General features: G+C 42.9%; 1 protein-coding gene and 1 pseudogene across 5 annotated transcripts in view; one reads left to right on the forward strand and one right to left on the reverse strand.

Moving 5' to 3' along the window:
• Positions 1–1,804: 1,804 nt before the first annotated feature.
• On the reverse strand, positions 1,805–2,939 carry LOC309972931 (large ribosomal subunit protein uL6-like; annotated as a pseudogene). Its single transcript has one exon. The product of its transcript is annotated as a large ribosomal subunit protein uL6-like (transcript).
• A 5,523-nt stretch (positions 2,940–8,462) lies between these two features.
• Positions 8,463–27,987, forward strand: part of EIF2AK1 (eukaryotic translation initiation factor 2 alpha kinase 1) — a 30,813-nt gene continuing 11,288 nt past the window's right edge. Inside the window, exons 1-11 of one of the 4 annotated variants that reach the window (XM_082857669.1) lie at positions 8,463–8,610; positions 15,290–15,448; positions 18,619–18,752; positions 19,934–19,971; positions 20,723–20,822; positions 21,409–21,489; positions 22,379–22,478; positions 23,011–23,071; positions 23,392–23,719; positions 24,916–25,027; positions 25,926–26,045. In XM_082857669.1, the coding sequence (XP_082713795.1) occupies positions 8,493–8,610; positions 15,290–15,448; positions 18,619–18,752; positions 19,934–19,971; positions 20,723–20,822; positions 21,409–21,489; positions 22,379–22,478; positions 23,011–23,071; positions 23,392–23,719; positions 24,916–25,027; positions 25,926–26,045 (1,351 nt within the window). In that variant the 5' untranslated portion in view covers positions 8,463–8,492. The remainder of the gene's footprint in view (positions 8,611–15,289; positions 15,449–18,618; positions 18,753–19,933; positions 19,972–20,722; positions 20,823–21,408; positions 21,490–22,378; positions 22,479–23,010; positions 23,072–23,391; positions 23,720–24,915; positions 25,028–25,925; positions 26,046–27,987) is intronic. The other 3 variants (XM_082857670.1, XM_082857671.1, XM_082857672.1) reach the window with 3 other exon arrangements.

A 27,987-nucleotide genomic window follows, 5' to 3' on the forward strand; every position in this document is an offset into this window, starting at 1 on the left:
GACTGGGTAGGCATTTGTGCACACACACAGACACACACACCTAGATGTACACAGACGCACGCCTACACTGCCCAAAAGAGGGAGCCTTCCTCCAGGATGCCAGCCCCCACTCTGCGATCCCCACCCCTGCCACAAAGAAATTTCCATCTCTTCAGAGAGTTCCTCTTCGCCTCACCATGAAGAAAAAGCTATACTGTCCATGCAATATAGGTGGAGGAGGTGGGTGAAGGCCATCTATGCAGCCAATCGCCAATTGTTCAGTTACTGAGATTTCCGTCCTACTTCTTGTGTGACCCTGTCCCTGCTCCAGAAACTGTGACCTTGAGAACAATCTCTGCTCTGTCCCTCCCTCATGAATGCGTAAGTCATGGGTCTTGCTCATCGGCCTGGTCCCATAGGCTGCCGTGAGAGTGGCACGACTGAAGACTGAAAAGGGAGGCTGGGGTAGCTCTTGAAAGGCCCTGTGGGCCTTACAGAGGACTCTGAATTTTCTTCTAAGTGCAGTAGAAAGGCTGACCCATCACAACAGGTAACCGGTTCTCTTGCCACTCCTGTTTCTTTCTCCTGGTCTCCTTCTTTCTTTGAAACGTACTAAATTCATTCCTACCCCAGGGTGTTTGTATTTTCTTTCTCTCTCGGGACACCTCCTGGGTCCTAATACTGATGATGCCTTCTTATAATTCAAGTGACAGCTCAAAAGAGGCCTCTTCAGGCAGGTTTCCTCTGGTCCTGAAATCTGATGTGCTTCCTCACCCCCTCCTTTGCCCCACACCCTTCCTATCTCAGTGTCTCACTTGTCTTATGCGTCAACTTGTCTGGGCCATGGTGCCCAGATAGTTGGTCAAACATTATTCTAGATGTTTCTATGAGAGTGTTTTGGGGTGAGATTAACATTTAAATCAGTGGACTTTGAATAAAGCGGCTGGCCCTCCATGATCTAAGTGGGCCTCACCCAAACAGTCGAAGGCCTGAATAGAGCAAAAAGATTGACTTGAACCTTCAGACGCATCAAAACATCATTTCTTCCCTAGGTCTCCAGCATACCAGTGAACTCTGCAAAGTTTGGAGTTGCCAGCCTCCATAAATGCATGAGACAATTTCTTTTTTTTTAATTTTGTTTTGAATTTTATTTATTTTTTTATACAGCAGGTTCTTATTAGTTATCTATTTTATACATATTAGTGTATATATGTCAATCCCAATCTCCCAATTCATCATACCATCACCCCTACTCCCTCCCGCCACTTCCCCCTCTTCACACATCCCATTCGTTCTTTTTCTCTGGAGAACACTGACTACAGAGATTTTGATACCAGGAGTTGTTCTAGAGGAGAGGAAACTTAAGGGTGAGTTTTCTGAGTTGGCTCCGGGCTTTCTGGAATTGGCTCTCTAATTAAATTCGGTGGAAAGACTAGTGACTATTTCTTTTTCCTATCTTGTTTTTTCTTTTTATGTTCCAAATAGGTTTTATTTTTTCTTGCTTATTCCTTGACTATACCTTACTTTGAAGGACAGCCCACAGATTTTTCTGATAGACTAGACACACAGTATGTAAGAGAAATCAAACTTGAATGTTATGTTTTGCCTGAGAAATCATAAGGTTGGAGTTTCTATCAAGGAAGAGGTTTCCAGGCAATCCTATTGAGTTAAGATAGTCTAGGATGGTAGCGTATCTGAAGCATGACACATGGAATGAAGAGATTATGGAAGGGTATAAGTTTTTTTTTAGATATCAAGGCCTAGGACATAGGAGTAAATGGCTGAAATTAGGGTAAAACTGAGAGAACCTTGGGCCACAGGAACCATGTTTATCATGAATATAAATTAACTCCATCTTCTAATTTTCCTAAGTCTTACTAAGACTGTATCACTTCTCAGCTGCTTTTTCACACAAAGTTACTGTGACTCAGGCACTTGCCTCACAAATATTCAAGTTCGTGCCTCTGCAAAATTACAGATACCTTCAGGACATCTCTCAAAGTTCTTCATCCAATAATGAACCACCACAGTGTCGCCTGTCACCAGTACCCATGTTCCTCTTGCCTGAAATACCCTTGCTATTCCTTCAAGCCACTTCTCCATTAAGTCTTACTTAAAAAAAAAAAAAACACTCATTCCTTCTGTTATTGTTCTTACCACACTAGAATTTACTTAACTGCTTACTGGCCAAATAGTTGGAAAGGATAATCAGTTTAAGAAAAATTGCCCAAGTGCAAAGAGATTGTATTCATTTTAAAAATATCACATATGAGTCTGGCCTCTTGCAGTTTCTGTAGCTGGATCACTCAGAACTTATTCATCAACCTGTTGAACTGTTCTTTTTTCAGAAACATAGATACCACCCAAAAATGTTCTGATACCCTTGTTTTTAACTGTTGTGGCTTTTGCTGAATCAAGGCAGCTGAATTTGACACAAGTTCAATGTCGTTTCCTTCAAGAATCAACTCATCTTTCCGGGCTTGAGATACTGAACAAGCAACACCTGGCCTCATCCGAACCCTGCAGATGTATTTTTCACTCCCAAAATCTTGGATTTCTACAAGAGAACCATTTTCCTGAATAACAACATTGATGGGTAAATGAGCATACGCAGAACTCATCTTGTAACTGAAGCCCAGTGTAACACCCTTGATCACGTTCTGTACGTGACTACAGATAGTACGAACAGTCACCAGTTCCTTTCTTTTCTCCCATCATGTGTCAACCCGGAGCCTCTTCTTTTTCTTTCCAAGGAGACCGAGTTCTCCACTGATGTGATTGAAGTCCCTCTGCTGGGTGCCTCTGGGGCCCTTCACAATAACCGTGCGTCCCTTCAGAGTAATGTCGACATTTTCTGGAATGTTGACAGTCTGATTGCTGAGAATGGTCTTTATTCTCACCTCGAAATAGATGTGGCAAAGAGTAGTGACTCTATTTCTAGAGGTACAGAGAATCCTCATAGTACACGGTGTGATGCGGCAAAAGAGATACAGAAAATATCACCACTGGATACTCTTAGTCAAACACTTATAAGAAGCAAGGATCTGGGTGACCTTGTATATGATACCTTAAAACATTTTGTTAAATTAACACGTATAATGAGATTGACTGGTGACTCCTAATGTCACTGGACAAAGAGGGGAAAGAAAAGGATGAGCTTTTACAGATTTGATTTTAACTGACGTGGAAGCTCTGTGTCTGCCTTGAAAGAAGAGATCCTTGGGACTTCCCAAGGATCCAGTGGTCCAGTGGTTAAGACTCCGTGCTTCCAGTGCAGGGGGCGTGGGTTCAATACCTGGTCGGGGAAGTAAGATCCTACATCTTATTTACCTGAATGGTTTATCATGAACTGGGTGTTCTTTGACCCAACAAGCCATAAAGTTGGGCATGCACAGAAGCACTGCATCACCAAATGGAAGTGAAATCATGCCCAGGCAGACCCTGAAGGCACACATAATTTACATGAAGAAGTGGCTCAAATGTTCACGGTTCCCACTCCTGCTACAATACCCTCTCTCTCCACGCCTACGAGTATGGCCTTATGGAGAGTTGCCTATGATCAGAGCATATACAAAGGAAGGGAAGACTTGGGCCTGGTTTCCAGATGCTTCTGCACAGTATACAGGCACCACCCACAAGTGGGCAGCTGTAGCACCACGGCCCCTCTCTGGGACATCCCTGAAGGACATGGTGAAGGGAAATCCTCCCACTGAGCAGAACTTTGAGCAATGTATCTGGTTATTCATTTTGCTTGTGAGGAGAAGTGGCCAGATGTGATTATATACCGATTCATGGGATGTGGCCAATGGTTTGGTTGTACGGTCAGGGACTTGGAAGGAATGCAAGTCTATAACTGATGACAGGGAAGTCTGGGGAAGAGATATGTGGATACACGTCCCTGGATGGGTGAAAAATGTGAAGATATTTTCGTCCCAAGTGAATACTCACCAAAGGATTTTTTTTTTTAATAAGGCCGCACTGTGTGGCATGTGGGATCTTAGTTCTCTGACCAGGGATTGATCCCTCGCCCCCTGCAGTGGAAGAGTGGTGTCCTAACCACTGGACCTCCAGGGAAGTCCCTCAGCAAAGGATTTTAATAATCAAGTCAATAAGATGAACCATTCTGTGGATACCAGTCAGCCTTTTCCCCCAGTTGCCCCTGTAACCACCCAATGGGCAAAGTGACCATGGTGGCAGGAATGGAGGTTATGGGTGGGCTCAGCAACGTGGGCTTCCACTCACCAAGACTACAGCCACTGCTGAGGGCCCAATCAGCCATCAGCCAGGACCAACACTGAACCCCCAATATAGCACCATTCCCTCGGGGTAATCAGCCAGCTACCTGGTGGCAGGTTGATTATATCAGACCACTTCCATCATGGAAGGGGCAGTATTTTGTTCTTACTGGACTAGACACTTACTCTGGGTAGAGATTTGCCTTCCCTGCATGCAATTATTCTGCCAAAACTACCATCTGGACTTACAGAATACTTTATCCACTGAAATGGTATTCTACACAGCTTCTGATCAAGGAACTCACTTTCCAGCAAGTGAAGTGCAGCAATGGATCTATGCTCATGAAATTCTCTGGTCTTACCATGTCCCCTACCTTCCTGAAGCAGCCGGCTTGTCAGAACAGTGAAATAGCCTTTAAACATTTTGTTTTATTTTATCGAAGTATAGTTGATTTACAGTGTGTGTTAATTTCTGCTGTACAGCAAAGTGATTCAGTTACACATATATGATATATGTGAGTTAATATTTGTATATATATGAGTTAATATTTGTATATATATATGTTAATATTTGTAAAAGCACATAGAACTGTGTACATGAAGCTGACACAGTTCTCAGTAAACATTATTATACATATAAAATAAGGTGTCTGCAACTTTCACTGTGTTTTAATTAATTAATTTATTTATTTTTGGCCACACTGCATGACTTGCAGGATCTTAGTTCCCTGACCAGGGATTGAACCCATGCCCTTGGCAGTGAAATCGCAGAGTCCTAACCACTGGACTGCCAAGGAATTCCCCACTGTGTTGTTTTAAATGTCCATGATAAGACAAGTATATCTAGTTGATTCATTCTAGCTTTTCTATAATATTTGTTTGCATATATGTTTATTTCCCTACTGATGGCTATTAGGCTATTTTTGTATTTGTTGTTACAAACAATGTTGCAATAAGTATCTTTATACACATATCCTTAGGCACAGATAGGGGTGTCTAAAGGGAACCAAGAGGGGAATTATTATCTTTAGAATATATTTTAAAATTTATTTATTATTTATTTGGCTGTGCTGGGTCTTAGTTGCGGCACGTGGGATCTAGTTCCCCAACCAGGGATCGAACCCGGGCCCCCTGCATTGGGAGCGTGGAGTCTTAGCCACTGGACCACCAGGGAAGTCCCCAAGAGGGGAATTAACTACTGGATATTGGGTATGCACCATTTCAGCTTCACTCAATATCCCTGAATAGCTCTTTAGTGATGTATGATGGTTCCTTTTCTCCATATCCTCACCAACTCTCGGTATCAAAAACTCCAATTTTTGCAAATGATAGTTTGAAATGATATTTCATTGTTTAACTTACACTTACCTGTAACTAGTGACATGTTTGTATCTTTTCCTATGTTTATTGGCCATTAGGGGTTCCTTTTTGGTTACCTGTATGTTTAATATTGCATCTTTATATGTATCATGTTTCTATTTATTATTTATTTATTTATTTAATTTTTTTTTTTTGCGTTACGCGGACCTCTCACTGTTGTGGCCTCTCCCGTCGCGGAGCACAGGCTCCACACGCGCAGGCTCAGCGGCCATGGCTCACGGGCCCAGCCGCTCCGCGGCATGTGGGATCCTCCCGGGCCGAGGCACGAACCCGTGTCCTCTGCATCGGCAGGCGGACTCCCAACCACTGCGCCACCAGGGAAGCCCTATTTATTTTTTTATTAATTTGTAGGCAGCCTGGATATATTCTGGATATGGAATAAAAGTTGACTCTCAGGTTTCAGGCTTGGACAAGTGGGTGGATTGTGTGCTAATTTAAATGGATGGAGAAGGGTAGTAGAAAAGAAGTTCTAGGAGGAATATTAAGAGTTCACGTTCAGACAAATTTGAGATGCTTTTAAGCCATCCAAGAGAACAAGTCTGTGTTGCAGAGATACATTTGGGAGTTGTCAGGTTATAGATGGTATGTAAAGTGATAGCGGGGCACGTGGTTATCTCCTGACAGAATTTGGAGTGACATGACAAGAGCCCTACAGAATTACACATTTGGAGAAGGAGGATCCAGAAGGGGATACTGAGATGAAGGGCCAGTAAAATAGAGAAAAACTAAAATTGTGTGATATTATGGAAGCCAAGAGAGGAACGTGCTTTTTTTCTTCCAATTTTTGCCTACATGTGGTTTCATTGCAGGGATGTACCCTAACTGCTCTTCTATTTGGAATTTGGATTATTTCAGTGCTTTTTAAATTATAAATTACACTTTGATGGACATTCTTGTATTTATCTTTTTTCACCACTCTATTTCCTTTGGATATACACCTATATATATAGGTGGAAGGGTATGCTTATTTAAAGCTTTTAACTATAAATTGCAGGTCATCTTCTAGAAAGATTTCTTTCATTCTATTCTGACCAGAATGAGTTTGTTTGTTTGTTTTTTTCTCCATTCTGGTGGTGGTGGAAAAGTGGTGGAACCAGATAATGCATACCAATATTTTTAATGGTTGCAAAGTGTGCCATTGTATTGATATTTGTAATTTATTTAACCAGTTATATTGCCTGTTTTGGGTATTATAATTAGTGTTGCAATTAATAGCTTTTTAAGCTAAATCTTTTTGCTCATTCTTTTTTAAACAATTAATTAATTAATTAATTTTTGGCTGTGTTAGGTCTTCGTTGCGGTGCGCGGGCTTCTCATTGTGGTGGCTTCTCCTGTTGGGGAGCACGGCCTCTAGGCACGCCGGCTTCAGCAGTTGTGGCACTTGGGCTCAGTAGTCGTGGCGCACGGGTTTAGTTGTTCTGTGGCATGTGGGATCTTCCCAGACCAGGGCTCGAACCCATGTCCCCTGCATTGGCAGGTGGACTTTTAACCACTGCACCACCAGGGGAGTCCCATCAAATAAAATTCTTTTAAAAAATATTTATTCATTTATTTTTGGGTGCGTTGGGTCTTTGTTGCTGCGCGCGGGCTTTCTCTAGTTGCGGCGAGCAGGGGCCACTCCTCGCTGTGGTGCACGGGTTTTTCATTGCAGTGGCCTCTCTTGTGGAGCACGAGCTCTAGGTGCACGGGCTTCAGTAGTTGTGGCACATGGGCTCAGTAGTTGTGGCTTGAGGGCTCTAGAGTGCAGGCTCAGTAGTTGTGGCACATAGACTTAGATGCTCCGCAGCATGGGGGATCCTCCCAGACCAGGGCTCGAACCCGTGTCCCCTGCATTGGCAGGCAGACTCTCAACCACTGTGCCACCAGGGAAGTTCAAATAAAATTCTTAAACAATACCATTTTTCACATCACACTGGGGTTGAGGCCCCAAATCTGAAAGGCTTTTCGTTTTTTTTTTGGCCGAGCCACGTTGCTTGCGGGAGCTTAGTTTCCCAACCAGGGATGGAATTTAGGCCAGGGCAGTGAAAGCGCCAAGTCCTAACCACTGGACCGCCAGGGAACTCCCCCAAACGCTTTTTATTCCAGCTATGTTATTTGATCTGCTATCTAAGAATCAACTTCCAACAGCATTGTGTCAGCGACCAAGTCTTCAGAGACATCGCCAGAGGGCAAAGAGGATTTTTGCAGCCAACGGCTTCAAACCACCGTTGGTCCAGTGTGGCCATGGGATCACTTGGAAAAGCCTGTCTCAGGTTTGTGAAAGTCGTCTCAAAACCAGCGGAATTTTTATTAGGCTCATTCACTCTGGAATCTATTTGGCATTTCCCGTTTTGCTGTGGCCTAACGGTTCACCAAAATACGTTCAGTTCTCCTTGAGACGAGTCTTGCAGATGCTTTTGATTTTTTTAAAAAAATAAATGACAAATGAACAGTCACCAATGTATCCGCAAAAAGTAAACATTTGGATCAGCGTCCCTGCAGACATCCGATTCTTACACTAGCACCCGAGTCTTGGCGTGAGAAGTGAGAGCGCTGACTCGTCGGGTGTTCAGGTCTCGAAGATAGTGGGGCTGAACCACAGGGAGCAAAGGCCGGGGTTGACCCCACGTGGGGGCCACCCAATTCCTCCCGCAACGCCGCGCCAGCCGCCGCCCTCAGAGCAGCCCACCACGCGCCAGCACCTGGCGTGCGCCGGCACGGGACCAGCCACCCACCTCGAAGGGGAAGGGGCGGGGCGGTGGCATGCGGCAGGGCCCGCCCCCTCAAGCGCCCGGGGGCGGGCAGGTCTTCCGCCTTCCGAGGGGCTCCTTCCGGATCCGGTGGCGGCAGCTGGGAGTAAACAGGGAGGCGGCGCTTGGGTGGCGGGAGGGCTAGCTTGCCGCCCGCGCGCGGCGGGCGATGCTGGGGGGTATCTTGGGGGCCCGAGAGCGCGAGGCGGAGGGCGACGCGGCAGGGGCTGTGCCTGCGCCGCCTGCCATCGACTTCCCGGCCGAGGGCTCGGACCCCAAGTATGATGGTGAGGGACCCGGAATGCGGCGGCGGCGGCCCTCCCCGCCCCCGTCCACCTTCATTCCCGGGGCGGGCACGTAGCTGCGAGGTTCGGCCCAGGACCTGGACAAATTCGTCTGGAGCCGGGCTTGAACTGGGACCCAGCGGTGCCGTATGGGGCCGGCGGGCGGGCCGTCTGGGTTAGGTGAACTCGTGTTGAAACAGGTGTCTGCAGCTCGGTCGATCGTTTACATTTCTGTATTTCCTCTGTGGACTCGGGGCTGCGGACGTGCTGGACTGTTTTCCAGCATCTGAGCCCCGGGGTGTTGTCGGGCGATGAGCTTGAACTTTGTAAACTACTGGAATGGAACTCTGCAGACCCTATGCGCTGAACAGTTTGGGTTAAGAGTTTTAATTTGTGGCTTCTCTTGTCTTTTGCTTCACTAATCGCGTAGCTAAAGACTTCTCATAGTGAGGCAGTATGAACATCATCCTCTTCGGTTAAAAAAAAACGCCCGAGTTTTCTTGAGGCTTTTGGTTTATAGGAGATAGGGCTAAGTCGGCAAAGTCAGTCAAGTTATTCATAAAGCGAGAGGTACTTACAGCATTGAGTCTAACCAGTTCAGAGTATCTAATGTTTTAATGAAAGTGCAATTGGCTCTTTAGCTGCAACCAGTTGTTTTGGCAAAAAGAAATTTTTTTTTTTAATTGAACATGAGCGTGATTTGGAGAACTTTCCCAGACTTGCAGTTGGTATCAGAAGGGAGGGAGGTTTCATGTGGACAGTCTACCCTGTAACATTTGTAGTTGGCTAAGCCCTTGCAGACATCAACATAAGGATTGGGAGTGAGCATTACAGCATATAATTATGAGCAGAACTAAGATTAAATAGGGGCCAAAATCGAGAGAGTCTGGTATGTAACATCTGCTCAGTTTAGATATTGGACAACTAAAAATAGGGGAGTGGGGAAAGCATGTATTTAAAAAGTAAATATACTGATGGTGGTAGTATAGGTATCGATATTCTGTAACCCAGTAGTAACAAATATCCCAAGTTCTCAGAATGTGGTCGTTTTTTTTTTGCTTAGTGGATGAACACTTAAAAAAAATTGAATTATAGTTAATTTACAATGTTGTGTTAGTTTCAGGTGTATAGCAAAGTGGTTCAGTTATACATATGCATATATATTCTTTTTCAGTTTCTTTTCTATTATAGGTTATTACAAGATGTTGAGTATAGTTCCCTGTGCTATACAGTAGGTCCTTGTTTACCTATTTTATATATAGTAGCGTGTATGGACTTGTAATTAATTAATTAATTAATTTTTGGGGTGCGTCGGGTCTTAGTTGCGGCATATGGGATCTTCTTGTTGCGGCACGTGGGCTTCTCTCTAGTTGTGGCATGTGGGTTTTTTCTCTCCAGTTGTAGCACACAGGCTCCAGGGTTCAGTGGGCTCTAGTTGAGGCGCGCGGGCTTAGTTACCCTGCGGCACGTGGGATCTTAGTTCCCTGTCCGAGGATCGAACCCACGTCCCTTGCATTGTAAGGTGGATTCTTTACCACTGGACCACCAGGGAAGTCCCTGCATGGCCACTTTTAAAATAAAATTGTGCCATAAAAAATGAATACATTGATTCAAGGAGGTTTTTACTATGTGGTAGTTCGAATAGAATGATTACAGAGAATACACGTTAAGTTGAAGGATGAAACAAATATTAACATGTTGTAGGGATTTAAAGGTGCAAGCCGAGTCGAAAAGGTCTTAATTTATTCCTTAAATTCTTTGATTTTCATCCTTATTACTACCTATAATTCTTGATCTTAAAGAGAAACAAAAACAGACTGTGAGGGTGATTTAAGTAGGCCCTTAGCACAGGACAGTTGTAAGCTAACTACTTTTTAATGGGCAAACTGATTTTTTCCACGTGTCATATTATAGCAGCTCAATGATGCGTAAAGCATTATGTCATAGAAGTCCCAGCGGTAAACAGGCAAGTCTGTCTGTTCTGTAACATTGTGATAAGGTTTTCTGCAAACCGAAGATTATTCTTGAAGGGAGTGATCGTCGATAAGCTTCTAAAAATTTCCTCCTCCTTTGGTTACTAATAATACTGCTGCATTTACGTATTGCCTTTTCTTCCAAAGAAGCCCAGAGTGTCCAGACATACTTTATCTTTTTATATGAAAAGTTAGGTCTGTGAGAAATGTAGTTTCATTTCTAGACTTCAAACAGTAGGTAGATGATTTCTCGACCGTGGTCTGTATTGATGTGAGGAGGTCACTCTGCCCGCCAATGGTAGTAGTGTCAGAAGAGTTGCAACCTAGATGTAAGTAACACCTGTGTTCTTTAGCAACTCATCCTGTAGGGAGTCTCCTGGAGCCAACATCAACCTTTGATCAGAGTTTCTGCATGTTTTTTTTTCCTGTGGAACAACACAGTGTTAGAAGGAGGGCCGACAGTAAGCCCATTGTCAGACTCATTCATTTTCCTTCTTTCATCTGACACAAATGTTTTTACCTTAGATTAATTCTACAGGTTCTTTAATTTAATAATGGACCATTTAGATCATACTTTCCTCAGGAGGTTGAATCAGTTCATCCCTTTCCTGTTGGTTTTACTCCCCTCCTTCTTGGCAGAATTCTAGAACTCTAATGCACATTGGGTTTAGATACCATTTCCTACTCTTTAATGAGAGAATTTGACCTCACCTTTCCTTTTAGCCACTTAACCTCTTCCTTTTCTCTTGACCAGAACTGTGAAATGGGAAGCTTTTAGCCTCAGCCTTCATTTCCTTTCAGTTTTACTCCTTCCTGCATTTGGGTGTCTGTCCACTGGTCTTTTTAAAGTTGTCATTTTCTTGATTTATTAGGTTCAGTTGACTCCACTGAGCAACCATTCTTTTTTGTTTTTTATTAAAAAGTAGATTTTCTCATTGTAGAAAATAGAGTATAAAAATAGGAATGTGTAGGGTTTCCCTGGTGGCGCAGTGGTTGAGAGTCCGCCTGCCGATGCAGGGGACACGGGTTTGTGCCCCGGCCCGGGAAGATCCCACGTGCCGCGGAGAGGCTGGGCCCGTGAGCCATGGCCGCTGAGCCTGCGTGTCCAGAGCCTGTGCTCCGCAACGGGAGAGGCCACAACAGTGAGAGGCCCGCGTACCGCAAAAAAAAAAAAAAAAAAAAAAAAAATATATAGGAAAGTGTAGAAGCAGAAAACCCTCCCAAAAAATCTCACCACAGTTGACAATTCAGTACTTAAAAAATTTTTTCACATTACAGAGTATGTTAAAAATGTGGAAAAGCATGAAGAAGAAAATTAGAAAAACCATAATCTCATCGCCCAGAGATTACTGTTTGTCATTTAAATATACAAACATTACATTTTGACTTAGCTAGAGACAATTTTTTGGGTGAATTTTGCATTTAAAACTGTTTGTCAAAGAAAGGTATTCTGAATGGATTCAAGATTTCTGTCTGATTTCGTCGTCCAGATAAAATAAAAATTTAGAGAAGTCATGTGCAAAATTTAAAGGCATAAAGGAAGAAGAGGGGAAAGTGTATATATATTCATATTTCTGAGGAGAACTCACTGCTAATAATTTGGTGTATTCATTTGCAAATATTTCCTGAGAGTTGCTGTATGCCAGGTAGATGCCTAGATATGAAGGATCAAACAGGCAGACTATAAAACAGCTGCTCACTGTAATTTCACTCTTTTTTGTAGCCTCTTTCATTGAAAACACAGGGGGCAGAGATTTCTGTCTGTTTTGATGTTTCCATTTTTTTTGTGTGTGTGTACATTTATATAGATATAGAATAAATATATTTTAAAATCGTGATCGTAAAAATTTTATGTTGCTTTTTATTTTTTATTTTTATTTTTTGGCCATGCCTTGCGGCTTGTGGGATCTTAGTTCCCCGACCAGGGGTTGAACCCAGGCCCCGGTAGTGAAAGCTCAGAGTCCTAACCACTGGACCACCAGGGAATTACCTTATGTTGCTTTTGCGGTACGCGGGCCTCTCACCGTTGTGGCCTTTCCCGCCGCGGAGCACAGGCTCCGGACGCGCAGGCTCTGTGGCCATGGCTCGCGCGCCCAGACGCTTCGCGGCATGTGGGATCTTCCCGGACCAGGGCACGAACCCGAGTCCCCTGCATCGGCAGGTGGACTCTCAACCACTGCGCCACCAGGGAAGCCCACCTTATGTTGCTTTTTAAATGTGAACTTTTATTAGCATTTTCTTGTGACAAATTAGTCTTTAAGAACGTTATTTTAAGACCATCACATTCTGTACTATCATTTATTTAGTCTTCGCTGTATTGGTGGAAAACAGATTTATCTTTTTTTTTACCATTAGAAATAATGATGGGTTTGACATGTGTATACATAAATCTTTGTTAATATCTGATTATTTCTTTAGAATAGACCCACAGAAGTAGGATTTGTTGGGTCAAAGAAAAATATTAAAAACAGTTTTGATATGTTTTGCTAAAATGATAACCAGAAAAGTCGCATTGGTTTGTATGAAACTATCTCCCTCAGCTTCATTAGTGTTACTGTCTATGGCCTGCTTCTTTGACTTGATACAGGATTATTTATGATTATCTTTCTATACACCATCATTTATAACAGCTACATAGTATTCTATTATATGTGTATAACTTGTTTAACAAATTTTTAATACTTTGTTATCCTGAACACCTTGTACATATATATTTGTTGTGCTTTGTTTAATTATTTCCTTGGTTTACGTTTCCAAAAGTAAAGTTTTGCACACGTGAAATTCTACAGTGTATTGTCAAAGGTTGCAAACACTCCCTTGTGTTTGAAAGTATCTAGTTTTCTGTGCCCTTAACAATACCAAGGATTCCAGGCTTTAAATAGTTACCAGTCTGATGGCAAACTCTTGTACTGTGGTTATTTTACTATGTATGTCATTACCCACTAGTTTTGTTAAGCCTATTTGAATTTTAATTGTGCTTCATTTTCTTACTAGCTTGTAAGAGTGCTATATAAATTTTATTCCCTTTTTCTTGTCATGTACAGTAAAGGTATCTGTACTGTATCTGATTTTGTGATTCATATTTTAACTTTAAGATGTCTTTACATAGAGAAGTTTTTACATGGCCACATTTTCCATTTTTTTTCTTTCTCATATTCAGGCAATAAGTATTCATTTAAAATGAATAGCACATCTCCATTCATGCAGGTCTTTTTGGGGCCACCTACAGGTCGGAGATGTGAATTGGTGAATGAAGTCTCGATTTCAAAACCTCTCTTCCAGGACCTTTTAGTAGTTGATAGAGAAGCGTGGAATAAAATGTTTGGACTGGGGCTGATTTGAGAAGGTGTAGGATACCTGGGCTCTGTCTCCACAGGGCATTTCCAGCTGGGTCAGCGGCTCCTGAGTTTGAGCTCATCTTTCCTCCAACAGCCCCTCTTACCAGTTTTCACTCTTGTTAACGTCTCCTTCCTCTCATTCCTAGTGTTTCAAATCCTGACCCGTCCATTTCTTTCTTGGTATCTCTGGGACCTGTCCTTTTCTCCACGTTTCTGTCACTTACCTGCTTTATAGGCTCACCCTGACTTCTTGTTGACTCTTTTTTTTTTTAATTTATTTTATTTTTTAAGTTCATTTTTGGCTGTGTTGGGTCTTCATTGCTGCGCGCAGGCTTTCTCTAGTTGCGGCGAGCGGGGGCTACTCTTCGTTGCCGTGCGCGGGCTTCTCATTGCTGTGGCTTCCCTTGTTGCAGAGCACGGGCTCTAGGTGCGTGGGCTCTAGAGCACAGGGTCAGTAGTTGTGGCACGTGGGCTCAGTAGTTGTGGCTCACGGGCTCCAGAGCGCAGGCTCAGTAGTTGTGGCGCATGGACTTAGTTGCTCCGCGGCATGTGGGTTCTTCCCGGACCGGGGATCGAACCTGTGTGCTCTGCATTGGCAGGCTGATTCTTAACCACTGTGCCACCAGGGAAGCCCCTTCTTGTTGACTCTTGCATGTCTCCTTCCAGGCTACCTATTACGGGTCCAGAACAGTTTCCTCAAACATGTTTCCTGCATTGTGTTTTTGGCCTGTTAAATAACGTATTAAACAGTGCGTGAGAACTTAATGACTGTCAGCTTTAAGTGCCAACTCAGCTGTCCGCTTGGTCTTGTTCAGTGGAAAGAGGATGGACTTGGGAGTCAGTCTGATCTGCCTGCTAACTTGTTCCTTAACCTCTCAATGAGATCAGTGTCTGCATCTGTAAAATGGGAATGGTAACATAGGGCGTTTCGGGAGGATTCGATGAGATTGTGCATATAAAACACCTGGTCCATAGTGTGTAGCTCAGAGTAAAGATTCCGTTCTTCCTCCCTTTCCCTTTCTTTGCTGCCAAACTTCTTTCTCTCTGCTTCTCGAAGGAAGGAAGCCATCCTGTTCCTGCTTGCTTGCTTGTTTGCTGGAATATTTATTTGTTTCTATCTTTGTACACATCATCCCTAACCAGCACTTCCTCCCTTCCCGAACTGGCATCTCTCTGCTAGTCCTTCCAGAATTCAACTCAAAACTCAATTCCAGAATGTCTGTCTTGATTAACCCCACTCACCGTAACTACTGTTTTGCTTTTTATTTCCTTGAATTTAAATAGTGTGTTTTCCTAATTAGAATATGCTGTTTTGTCATTACGAGCTATGTTTACCATTTCTTAAAATTTTTTTCCTTTTTTAATTTGCAGAATCTGATGTTCCCGCAGAACTCCAGGTGCTGAAAGGACCCCTACAGCAGCCGACCTTCCCTTTTGCAGTTGCAAACCAGCTGTTGCTGGTTTCTCTGCTGGAACACTTGAGCCATGTGCACGAACCAAACCTGCTTCATTCAAGACAGGTGTTTAAATGTTAGTAAGAATAAATTAACCTTGCTAAATAAAACTTGTAAAATTACTCTGCTGTTTAACGCTGTCAGAGAAGCAGCTGGTGTATAAAAATTTGAAATAAGCCTTAGTAGTACATCCTGTAAATTTATTTTATGTTTTCCTTTGGGTAATTCCTTATGAATATCATCCCTGGGGACCCTGCAAAAGATTAATCACCACAAAATTGTGTGTATTTAAAAGGTAGTTCTTTTTGATTTATAAGTGATAATTCATGCAATTTTCGAAGATCTGTTACGGTTTAGCTGGTGAACAGGTACATGAAAATCCCAGGTATTGATTCGGAACTTGTTTTTGCCCAGAGCCCTGAACGGTTGTGTTTTGTGTCGTTGAAGGAAACTGTTTTCCTCTACACATTGAATACTTCCGACACCAAATGTGTGGGGCTTTCCTCCCACCCGGACCAGTTCTTCTGACACCAGCTGGGTGTCTTACAATTCACTTCCGACACTGTCTCCCTGGAGTTGGTGTCAGATCTGGCAGGTTAAGGGCTCAGTCCTACAAGACTGTCCTCATTTCAGATGCCAGTCGAAAGTAGGAGGTCCCTAAGTTCTCAGGTTACCCACACTTGTGTCTGACTTGGCTCCAAATTGGGGGTTCCCAGTGCCCCTTCTCAGGTTTGATAATTTGCTATAACAGCTCACAGTACTCAGGCAGACACTTACTTTTTTAAAAAAATAAATTTATTTATTTATTTTGGCTGTGTTGGGTCTTCGTTGCTGCGCGTCGGCTTTCTCTAGTTGTGGCGAGTCGGGGCTACTCTTCATTGCGGTGTGCGGGCTTCTCATTACGGTGGCTTCTCTTGTTGTGGAGCACAGGCTGTAGGCATGCGGGCTTCAGTAGTTGCGGCTTTCGGGCTCTAGAGCGCAGGCTCAGTAGCTGTGGTGCACAGGCTTAGTTGCTCTGCGACATGTGGGATCTTCCCGGACCAGGGCTCGAACCCGTGTCCCCTGCATTGGCAGACGGATCCTCAACCACTGCGCCACCAGGGAAGCCCGAGACACTTCCTTATGCTTACCAGTTTATTATAATAAAGGATATGATAAAGGATACAGAGGCACACAGGGTGAGGTCCTGAGGGTCCCCACGGAGTTTGGGTTCCCCACCCTCCTGGCAAGTGGCTGTGTTCACCCACCCTGTACTTTAGGGACTTTTTATTGAGGCTTCATCACGTTGCTATGCTTGATTATTAACTCAGTCTCCAGCCCTTCTCCCCTCCCTGGAAGATGGGGGTGTGAAGTGGAAAGTTCTCAGCTTCTAATCAAGGCTTGGTCTTCCTGGGGACCAGCCCCCATCCTGAAGTGACCTAGGGGCTCCAGCCACCAGTCATCTCATTAGCATACAAAGACTCATCACTGGAGACTCCAAGGCTCTGAGAAGCTCTTGTGTCAGGAACTGAGGTCAGAGACCAAACATTAAGACAAAAGATGCTCCTAATACCCCTATCACTCAGAAGATTATAAGAGTTTTATGACTGTGGAGCTGTGTGTCAGTAGCCCAAGACAACGATCAAAATAATCACAGTGGTTGAAAATGTTTATTTCTGCCATAGGTTACTTGTCTGAGGACCAAGCACAGAAATGAGTAGAATTACAGATTATGGCATTTCTGGTGCAGCTTCATAGATTGAACTCTTGAGGAGCCCACACCACAGATTCTAAGTGTCTTTTCTCCCAAAAGTCTTCCCAAGTCTTGTTTGGTGTTAGAAAGCCTTAAATTTACAGATACTTTTATGTGATCTTAGAAGAACATAATGTTTTTAGTTAAAGGTAATTATTTTGATAAGCTTCATGGGACATAAGAAATGGTAAAAAATGTTATTTGTCCAGTATACAGTTATTTTCTTGAATATGTGTTGGGGGAGGTGGGTCGTACAAAAGGGGGTGTTCTGTAGGTTCCAAACCCGGGGATTATTTTCTGGTATAGAGAAGCAGATTATAATGCTTTTTTTTTTTTATAAATTTATTTATTTATTTTTGGCTGCGTTGTGTCTTTGTTGCTGCACGTGGGCTTTCTCTAGTTGCGGCGAGTAGGGTCTACTCTTCGTTGTGGTGCGCGGGCTTCTCACTGCACTGGCTTCTCTTGTTGCAGAGCACAAGCTCTAGGCTTCAGTAGCTGCGGCTCACGGGCTTAGTTGTTCCGTGGCACGTGGGATCTTCCTGGACCAGGGATTGAACCCATGTCCCCTGCATTGGCAGGCGGATTCTTAACCACTGCGCCACCAGGGAAGTCCTATAATGCTTTTAATATAGTACTCTCACTCCTGATTAAAGCAAAGCTGTGAATCTTGCTGGGTTTAAGATGTTTTAAAATTCCTTATATACAGCCCTTTTAAAGCCTGAACTTTAATACAAAGTTGATTATTTTTTAAAGAGAAATGAGAGTGTTAATATCATTATTACCTTTTACTTACTGTTCCCCTCTTCTGACTGAATTTTGGTTTCCTTTCTTCCTTCGTGTCATGGTGTTCAAAATAAAGGATATTTAAGTAAATGTTTTTGATGTGGTTTAGTTAGTTGACAATCTAAATGGAGAGTTTTTCACATAGAATTTTCTCTATAGTACCTGTATTCCTTGAACGAGTAAAAACCAAGCACTTCTGTAGAAACTTCTTTTTCTGAGCAGCCTCGTCTTGTGACTCGAGACTTGACTCCCCCCCGGGCATTTGGTCTGTACACACATCTCAGATGTGCTCTTTGTGTGTTGGTTAAGGATATTCCATAATTGAAAACAACAGTTCGTATTCACTTTTGTTGTCAGTTCTAATCATTTGTTTCCACTCCTGCCTTTTAAATTTTTATTTATTTATATATTCTACCCCTCCCCCTCCTTTTTTTTTTCCTTGCCTTTTTTAAAAACAGAACTTAGTCCTTTACTGACTGATCAAGCACGGTAAACAAATGACTGTAGAATGTAGAGTGTCAGGTAAGAAATAATAGATGAGCCCCTGATCAACGAGTGTGACCAATCATTCCATCTCTTCAGAGAATCAGTCCCCAAGCTGTAATGTGTGTGTAAACATAACTTTTTTCTTATAGAGGCTATTATTATGACTCTTTATTTTCTGTGTTTTCTTGAAAACTGCCATCTCATTGATGGCCTTTCTAATAATCGTCTTCTATATTTTCTTATAGTACTTTGTCAGACCTTTATCAAAATGGGGCTGCTGTCATCCTTCGCGTGTAGTGGTGAGTTTAGCTCCTTGCGGCTACATCACAGCAGAGCTATTATGCACTTAATGAGGTCAGCTAAGGAGAGAGTTCGTCAGGTAAGCACTAAGAAATGTACTTGGAGTGTGATAAAAACATTTTCATTTCAAGAGAACTGTATTTTAAAGCATTCTGAAATCCTGATTATAACATAGGTTTATTCAACATTATAACATCTGTTTATTCTACAGATGTTTATCGAATGGCTGCTATGTGTTAGGCTCTCTTGTAGGAGCTGGGGTTCAGGCAGTGAGCAAAATAAAAGTCCCTGCCCTGGGGCGGGGGTGGTGGTGGGATGAATTGGGAGATGGGGATTGACATATCTACACTAATAGGTATAAAATAGATAACTAATAAGAACCTGCTGTATTAAAAAAAAAAAGTCCCTGCCCTCAGGGAGCCGATATTCTGACAAGCGGGCAGTAAACAGGAGAAAAAGAAAAATACATGGGGTGTTAGGTGGTGGTAAGTGTTAAGGAGAAACGTAAAGCAGTGAAGGGCATTAGAAAGTGTTGGGAGGGGCCGTGTAGCGTGGCAGGTAGGACCTCGCTGAGACAGGAGCAAGGAGCTGAGGTTGAGGAATGAATCGCTCGGAGGGAAAGCATTCCAGGCAGAGGAGCAGCTGTGTGCTGGCCTGTTTGTGAGGCTGACAGGCAGCCCGTGGCAGAGGTGGAGTAAGCAAGGGGGGAGAGGCAGGGCCGAGGGGCAGATGGAGATGGATCTGGAGACCGTTTTAATGTCTTTGGTTTTCACTCAGTAAAATGAGAAGTGTTGCAGGGTTCTGAGCATGGGAGTGACATAATCCGACTTTAACGGGTTCTCCCCAGCTGCTGTGTTGAGAATACACAGAGGAGGGGACTGAGGGCAGAAGCAGAGAGACACATGCAGTCATATAGGCACAAGGTGCTGGGGGCTTGGACCGGTGACACGGGAGCAGTGGTCAGTTTCTGCTTTTATGTGAAGGAGAAGCTGGCGTTGTTTGCCGGTGGCGCTCCTTGGTAAATCTCAGCTTTGTCCTTGGATGGCAAGAATATAGCTTTTTCACGGGTGATCTTTTAGTTAAGAGAAAAATGTCTTCAACTGCAAACTCTTAAGTAATATTGAAAAAGCCATTGGGTGGGTGTGGTTTTTTTTTTAATATTAGTTTGAGCATTTATACTAATCTAACATTGGATTTTGATAGATTCCTTATTCCATGACATTTTCAAAATGTTTTTTAAAAATAACTTTTTGATTTTAGGGTCCTTGTGAGGATAGTTCTCATATCCAGAAGATCAGGTATGTGTTGAATACTTTTTTGACTATGCAAGGAGTAAACTGATCCAAAAGAAATCGGGATTAAGAATTAATCCTGAATTAATCAGAAATTAGTAGTGGGATTAAAAATAACGTAGTTAGGGTAGTTTATGAAAATTAAAAACATTGTAAGATTAAAAACTTTTTAAGATTTGCTAAAAATTTTGTAAGATTTCTCATTCTCTCTTTGACCACCCTTCCCCCGCAATTCCATGTGGATTCCATAAGCCCCACTCTTAATTCAGAGCACTGACATCCAGTCCCTGTCAGGGGAACACCACTGAATTTCGGCTGTATGTAGGAAATGCTCGTTTAAAATCTGTAACTGGTCTGAATCATTAAGAAATTTAAGTAAACTTATCACTGAGCTTAGCTACTTAACTCCTGCCTGTTAGTCGTCCTTAGGATTCCTGTTAAAACAATAATAATAAATAATAATATTAACTTAATAATTATTAAAACAATAATTTCTAATTGGAATACTGATTACTGGTAAAATACTTAAAATTAATGATCCCCTTGATATCTCTATTACGCTATTGATTCGCTTATTATCAAATGTTTTCTTCATAGAGAATGAAAACTTTCATTTTAGCTCATCCTTTCCAAATTATCACAGTTTAGTGATAAGCGAGGTTTGCCAGGCTAGTAATACAGTGAACATGGTCTGTCTCAGAACATTTTGGTTCTCTCATGCTTGGGGATTGATTGATTGATTGTGTTTAACTTTCAGATCAAGGGAAGTAGGCTTTGAAGCACAAACTTCACGTTACTTGAATGAATTTGAAGAGCTTGCCATCTTAGGAAAAGGTGGATATGGAAGAGTATACAAGGTGGTTTTCCACATATTTGTTTTGACCCCCTACTCTAAACAATGTATTTGCAGAAGTTGTTTTCATTGTTATTACTTAACGTGCTCAAAGGAAAATTCCTAGAAATCACGTATGTTTACTTTCTATTTAGATTTGTCATTTACAGGGACGTGGGCAGGTTTTAGTGTTTTCCTAACCACGTTGGTGATTTAGTGGATTCTGGAAACTTTGAGGTTTTGTTCTGTAGCTAATTTCTATTAAAAAAGGTATTACTTGAAAAAGTTTTGCTGCTGTGTTTTGCACATAGCCCTTTTGCTAACATTCCCATTCTTCAGACCTAGAGATTCTAGGAGTTGGACTCTCAGTACAGTTGGAAAAACTATTAGTCTAGTTGACTACGGCTGACTTCTCTGAACATAGTAAAGGGGATGCATAAAGCATGGAGTCCAAACCACTGAACCGCCAGGGAATTCCCCAGGACGTGTGTCTTTAGCTTTATTTTATCTCTTTGGCTACTTCGGATTATCTAAGGTCAGGTTAAAAGAACTTTCTTTATTCAGTTGGATTTAATGGTACAATATACTTTTGTCTTTTCCTCTGCTTTTAGGTCAGGAATAAATTAGATGGTCAGTACTATGCAATTAAAAAAATCCTGATTAAGGGTGCAACTAAAACAGATTGCATGAAGGTATGATTTAAAACATTTACTTATTTTGAATAATTGAGTATTTAGGTCCTTCTGAAAGAGTTTGTGTGTGTGTGTGTGTTTGTGTATTTGGGAACTACTTGGTGATATGGATTGCAGTTTACTAGGAATGGGTTACCATAAAATAAACATCAAGATTAAATTTTTACTTGATTTAAATTTTTTATAGGCACTTTAGGTTGACCACATTTCAGGGTCATTGCTGGGGAAATTAATTCTTTAAGTAAACTATTCATATACAATATATAACAAGCTTTTTATGAAAAACACAGGCGCTCAATTCAGGTCCAAGTCTTCTCCCTGACATGCTGTGTGATCCCAGGCAAACGACCTAGTCCTCTAAGCCACTTCTGTCTCCTGCCCTTGAAAGTAGTGGTGACAAGAATGGTTTTATTTACCTTGGAGGTCTGGACTTACTTGTAGGAATGAAATGAGGGAATGATTATATATGAGCCACGGAAAGTGTAAAGTGCTATATGCATGTCAGTTATTTAGTTGCTATAACAACTGCAGGGCTTGCCTGGTGGCGCAGTGATTGAGAGTCCGCCTGCCGATGCAGGGGACACGGGTTCGTGCCCTGGTCCAGGAAGATCCCACATGCCGCGGAGCGGCTGGGCCCGTGAGCCATGGCCGCTGAGCCTGCTCGTCCGGAGCCTGTGCTCCGCAACGGGGGAGGCCACAACAGTGAGAGGCCCGCATACCGCAAAAAACAACCACAACAACAACAACTGCATTTGTCTCTCACAAAAGTATTCCCATTATTTTAACACAGTCTAGATTCCTCGTACAGAGGGAACAAGTATTATTTAATACCATGAACATTTAACAAATTTGTCAGTAAAAACCAGCTCTAAGTATGTTTCTTCTTCAGGTGCTACGGGAAGTTAAGGTGCTGGCTGGTCTTCAGCATCCTAATATTGTAGGCTATCACACTGCCTGGATAGAACATGTTCACATGGCCCAAAGGCAAGGTGAGCGGTTTTAGATAAAGCAGTTGAAGGGTTGGTAAATTTCAGCCCGTGGGTGACATCAGGCCTACGTCTGTTTTTGTGCACCCCACAAGCTGAGAATTTTTTTTTAAGGAGTTAAATCAAAGGAAGAATTATTTTGTAAAGATTATATGAAATTCAAAATTCAGTGTCAGTAAAGTTTATTAGAACACAGGCTCGTTCGCATGTGTTATCTTTGGCTGCTTTTGCACTACAGAAGCAGAGTTGAGTAGTGGCAGCAGGGTCCCCTAGGGCCCACAAAACCTGAAATATTTACTGTCAGGTCCTGTACGGAAGGTTCGATGAGCCCTCGCATAGTTGAACAGCTCTGTTTTTGTCTTTTCTAAAATCTGCCAGTCATTTGAATAAGCTTGGTGTATTTTGCATTTTGCCAGAAGGTCGTGACATTTTTAACTTCTTGTCTCATTTGGTCTTACTTATGTATTTTAGCTCTGCCTTTGACTATAAATTAGAAAACTGGGCTGCTTGAAGATTTCCTTTTGTTTCTGTTCAGCAGATAGAATTTCTATTCAGTTGCCATCTCTGGAAGTGATCTCTGACCAGGAGGACCCCAGGTACGTGGGCTGCCGTGTCCTTTCACGCCCTAGACGTTACCTCCCGTCACCTGCCCTGGGTCGCCTTTGCCTTTTACACCTAGGAGCTCAGGAGTGTTTTAGACTTCCTTTTTGCTTATTTTCATTACAAAATGTTAAGTTATTTTCTTCCTTCTCTCAGGTATTTCCTGTCAGTATTTTTAAGTAAATGCTGCTGCTGGACAGATGGGTTGTCTCTTTTGTCAGGAGTTTACCAGTCAGTTTCATACAGGGACAGTTGAGGTACACTGGATCTTTTTTTACATTGGTTTTTATCTTTACTGTTTTTTTTTGGCCTCCAGAGATCAGTGTGATGTTAAAAGTGATGAAAGTAACAGCCCATCCATTATCTTCGCCGAATTCACCCCAGAAGAAGAAAAATCCTTGGGAGAATCTGGCATTGAAAATCAGAATAATAGATTGGTGAACTACAGCGCCAGTGTAGTCCCAAGAGATGCCGGTGAATTTGAACCGTCCCTTGAGCCCCAAGGAAAAGGTGTGGCTGACGAGTCTTCCAGATCGATTGTTGGGCATCGGCTGCCACTTGGGCATAATTCAGACCTGGAAGAGAATTTCGCATCCACTGAGGAATCTTCTGAAGAAAACTTAAACTTGTTGGGGCAGACGGAGGTAGATGAGTTTTCCAGAACCTGCGCATTTGCTGTTTCCTTGTAATAACGGCGTGGAGGACGGTGATTAGACGCGGCCGGCCCTGCCCCGCAGGCGGCTTCCCTCCTCAGCTCCCCGTCCCTGTCTCTGCCCTTGCTCTTCTGCCCTCGTGCTGCCTTCTGACACGTGGCCCGGGTATTTGGTCCTCCCTCCTTCTCTTAGTAAACTCCTCCTGGTCCTTTTCTGACCTCCCTGACTGGGGCATCTCGTAGGTACACCCCAGAGCAGGAAGCAGCACACACGTTCTCCTTCTGTGGTTGGTTAGCATCGTGCTATCCAAATATATTTATGCAGAAAGATTTCCTGTATTTTGGAACGTGACTGTAGAACATGTTATTAGAACACAGAATAGCTGTCTGAATGGGTGGATCACCAGGTCAGCTTTCAGTGTCCTAATTACAGTAATTAGGATTACACTGATGTGCTGGTGTTCTCTCCCTTACTGAGTGTTAGTATTTAAACTGGAACGTTAACAGGGTCTGCGCATAACCTGTCGTGTTGGGATCACAAAACTGTATATACCATCTGTACACTCACACGTAGCCTTAATTCTGGCTGTCCAGGAATATGAGGTTCTGTATTTTTATGAAACACAAAAAACTTTGAGTAGGTTCCCTGAATATAAAGGAGTTGAGTTAGAGGGACTTTTCATCAGAATCATTTCATTGCTCTGTAATACATTTGGGAAAATTTCCTGAATGGGCTACAGTGAGCTTAATTTTTGCTTACTTTTTTCTTGGACAAATTATTAGTTATGTGAAGCCAGATAAAGTGTGTGCACACTCTGGGGTATCCATAGAGTAGCAGAATACCATACAGCCAGCCTGATGCTGTATCTTCAGCTTTAAAAACTGTTTATCTCGAGAGCAGACTAAACAGTTTCAGGCCCACGGACTCTGTCACGTTCAAGAGTTTCTTCCATTTGATACCTGCCTAACCCCAGCCGGGCCTGCCTCTGCCCACTTGGGTCATGACGCGTTGTGTTAAGTATTGCTTTATTCCTCTGTCTCCTTCACTAGACTTCGGGCTTCTCGGGCAGGCTTGTGTCTGTAGCCTCTGTCCACAGCACGTGGCCTGGTGCTTGGCCTAGGGTTAGGCAAGGGAGCATTCGTCTGCTAAATGGTGCAGATGGGAGCCAGTGGTGTGTCGCCCCCTAGGTGCAGTACCACCTGATGCTTCACATCCAGATGCAGCTGTGTGAGCTCTCGCTGTGGGACTGGATCAGAGAGAGGAACCAGCAGGGCCGGGAGAGCATGGATGAATCCGCATGTAAGTACCATGTGGGTGTTCAAGGGCTGGGCTGGGAACTACAGACAGGCCTGCCGCCTTCTGCCTGCAGGTGCTTTAGATTGGGGGAAAAATCACATTTTTAAAATATAAGTAGGTATTTGGAAGTTAATATTTTCTGTTATAGATACATAGTTTGTTGATATTTAAGAGTACTATGCTAGAATTTAGTATAATGATTTCAGGTAGAAAAGTCTTTTAAAAAATTTTTAAGGGAAAATTTAAATATTTGTTTTACTTTTTTAAACTGAAAATGTGATACTTTGGGACTTCCCTGGCAGTCCAGTGGTTAAGACTCTGCGCTTCCTCTGCAGGGGGCACGGGTTCGATCCCTAGTCGGGGAACTAAGATCCTGCATGCCGTGCGGTGTGGCCAAGAAAAAAAGAAAAGACTTAAAATGCGATATTTCTATAAAAAGAAACCTTTAAAGAAACCCTGATAGAAGGGCATGTGGTCAGAAGTTTGTCTCCCTCAAGATCCACATCCTCCGCTCCCCTGCAGTTATACAATAGCCTCTAGAAGTGCTCTGTTAGGTTAATATTTGTAGAGTATTAATTATAACACTGGTTCTCAGCTTAACACTGCACGTAGAAATCACCTGCGGAGCTTTTAAAAAGATGTTGTCAATAAAAAAAAGTAACTTTACAGTGGAAGAAACGTGACAAACGCCCCCTCAGCAAGTAGTCAAGGTCAGCATCAACAGCGATAACTCACGTCGATAGTATGTGCCCTTGATAAGAGGCTGTGAGAAGGGCACGGTATCTCTGTGCTTTTCCTCCCCCAAACCCATAACCCCAGTCTAATCATGAGAAAAATAGACAAATCCCAGCTGAGGGACATTCTCCAAAATACCTGACCAGTACTTCTCAAAACTGTCAAGGTCATCATAAACAGGAAAAGTCTGAGAAACTGTCACAGACCAGAGGACCCTCAAGAGGCATGACAACTCAGTGTAATGTGGTATCCTGGATGGAATCCTGGAACAGAAAAAGGACATTAGGTAAAAACCAGGGACGTCTGCATAGGCTGTGGACTTGTATCGGGATCGGTGCATTGTGACATGTACCAGACTGATGTAAGGTGTTGGTGACAGGGAAGCTGGGTGTGGGGTAAGTGGGAACTGTCTTCTCAGGTTTTCTGGAAATCTAAGACTGTTTTTAAAAATGAAATCTTTTTAGAAAAAGGGTGTTGTCTGGGACCACACCAGTAATTTTTCTATAATTGGTCTTGGATAGGGCTTGGCCTTTGTTATTTTTTGGTGAAAGTTCTCTTGTTGATTCTAATGTGCGGCCAAAGTTGAAGTTCACTGCAGTAGATGATCAAAATAGGGGATGCGAGTGACCTGATTTTAAGTAAAGACTCAACTAAATATCAATCATTAATCATTTGCTGTTCACTCCTAGTGACACTATAACCCTTTATTTGGCCTAAAACACAGGTCAGTTGGCCTACTCAGAATCTTAGACTAGCTTCCCATGGAGACGGAGACATAACGTCTCTCTCCAGCAGCTCCTCAGTGCCCCTCTGTTTGCCATGAAATTAGAACCTGCCAGACTTCGTTCAGTTCAGTCATGGTAAGTGGTGCGTGGGGTATTTTTAGGGCACAGTAAAACTGGATCCTTGGCCTGCTGCATGCACATTCTAGTGCTATGTGCCCATCTTTGTGGAAAGAGAATCGTTCATTCCAGCCCCGTGTGCAGTTAATCTTGAAGCTTACGTTGGGAAAGTGAGTCCTTAACGAAGTGTGGGGTGAGAACTCTAATCTATACCATCCAGTACGATAAACCCGTCAAAACAGTGAAGGCAAGAGATGGATCATACTGCTAGCAGGATGTATATTTTTCTTTTAAAAAATATTTTAAAATAAAAAGTTTTATCTTTGTAGCATTCCAGCCCTGTGTGTCCAGCTTTACATCAATCACATTTTTTACGTGAATCATTCCCAGCTCCCATGAGCGGCACACCTGGGTTTGAGTCATGGCTCTGGTACTCACCAGCTAGAAGGTTTTGGGCAAGTCAGTTACCAGTTTTGTCTCTATCCTCACCTGTAAAGTGTGGATCATCCCCATTTTATGGGGTTATTGTGAGGATTAAAGCAGTGTCTGCAAAGGATGTAGCACTGGGTGGAAACTGTGATCACTGGAGCGAGTCTGTGTATAATTACTGAGTCCTCCAACAGTTACCTACCGTTTGGATGTGTTAGGTGAGTTAAAAGGAAAACCGAATCAAAGACAGACCAAAGTAAGGTAGTTATTCTGAATAGTTGGGAAAGTCAGAAAGCCCTTCTTGCATTTCTTCCCAGACAGGTTGGTCACTTCAGGGGCGGGGTGGGGGTGGGGGGGGTCATACTAGAGGTACTTGTAATGGAACCATTGTTTTTGTTTTATTTTTAAAATTTTTGTTTACTTTCTGGCCGTGCCACGAGATTTGCAGGATCTTAAGTTCCCCGACCAGGGACTGAACGCGGGCCCCGGTAGTGAAAGCGCAGAGTCCTCACTACTGGACCACCAGGGAATTCCCTGGAACCATTGTTTTTACACACACACACACACACACACAGAGTTTTCTGTCTTAAATACTTGAGGTCCCTAAATTATATGCTAGACAGTGTAAGAGGAGGGTGTGGAATAGGTTTGAGCTCTATAACAAAGTCGGCTCATTCAGGGAGAAGGGAGCATGTGGTGCTCTCGTGCTCAAAGATAAACAATAGGTTTATGATTTTATGTATTTATTTATTTAATATATTTATTTACTTTGTTTATTTATTTTTGGCTGCATTGGGTCTTCATTGTTGCGCGGGGGCTTTCACTAGTTGCAGCCAGTGGGGCGCTACTCTTCGTTGCGGTGCGCGGGCTTCTTGTTGCAGTGGCGCGGAGCACGGGCTCTAGGTGCTTGGACTTCGGTAGTTGTGGCTCGTGGACTCTAGAGCGCAGGCTCAGTAG

The sequence above is a fragment of the Leucopleurus acutus genome, assembly GCF_964270905.1.
Source record: "Leucopleurus acutus genome assembly, chromosome: 16".
NCBI lineage: Eukaryota > Metazoa > Chordata > Mammalia > Artiodactyla > Delphinidae > Leucopleurus > Leucopleurus acutus.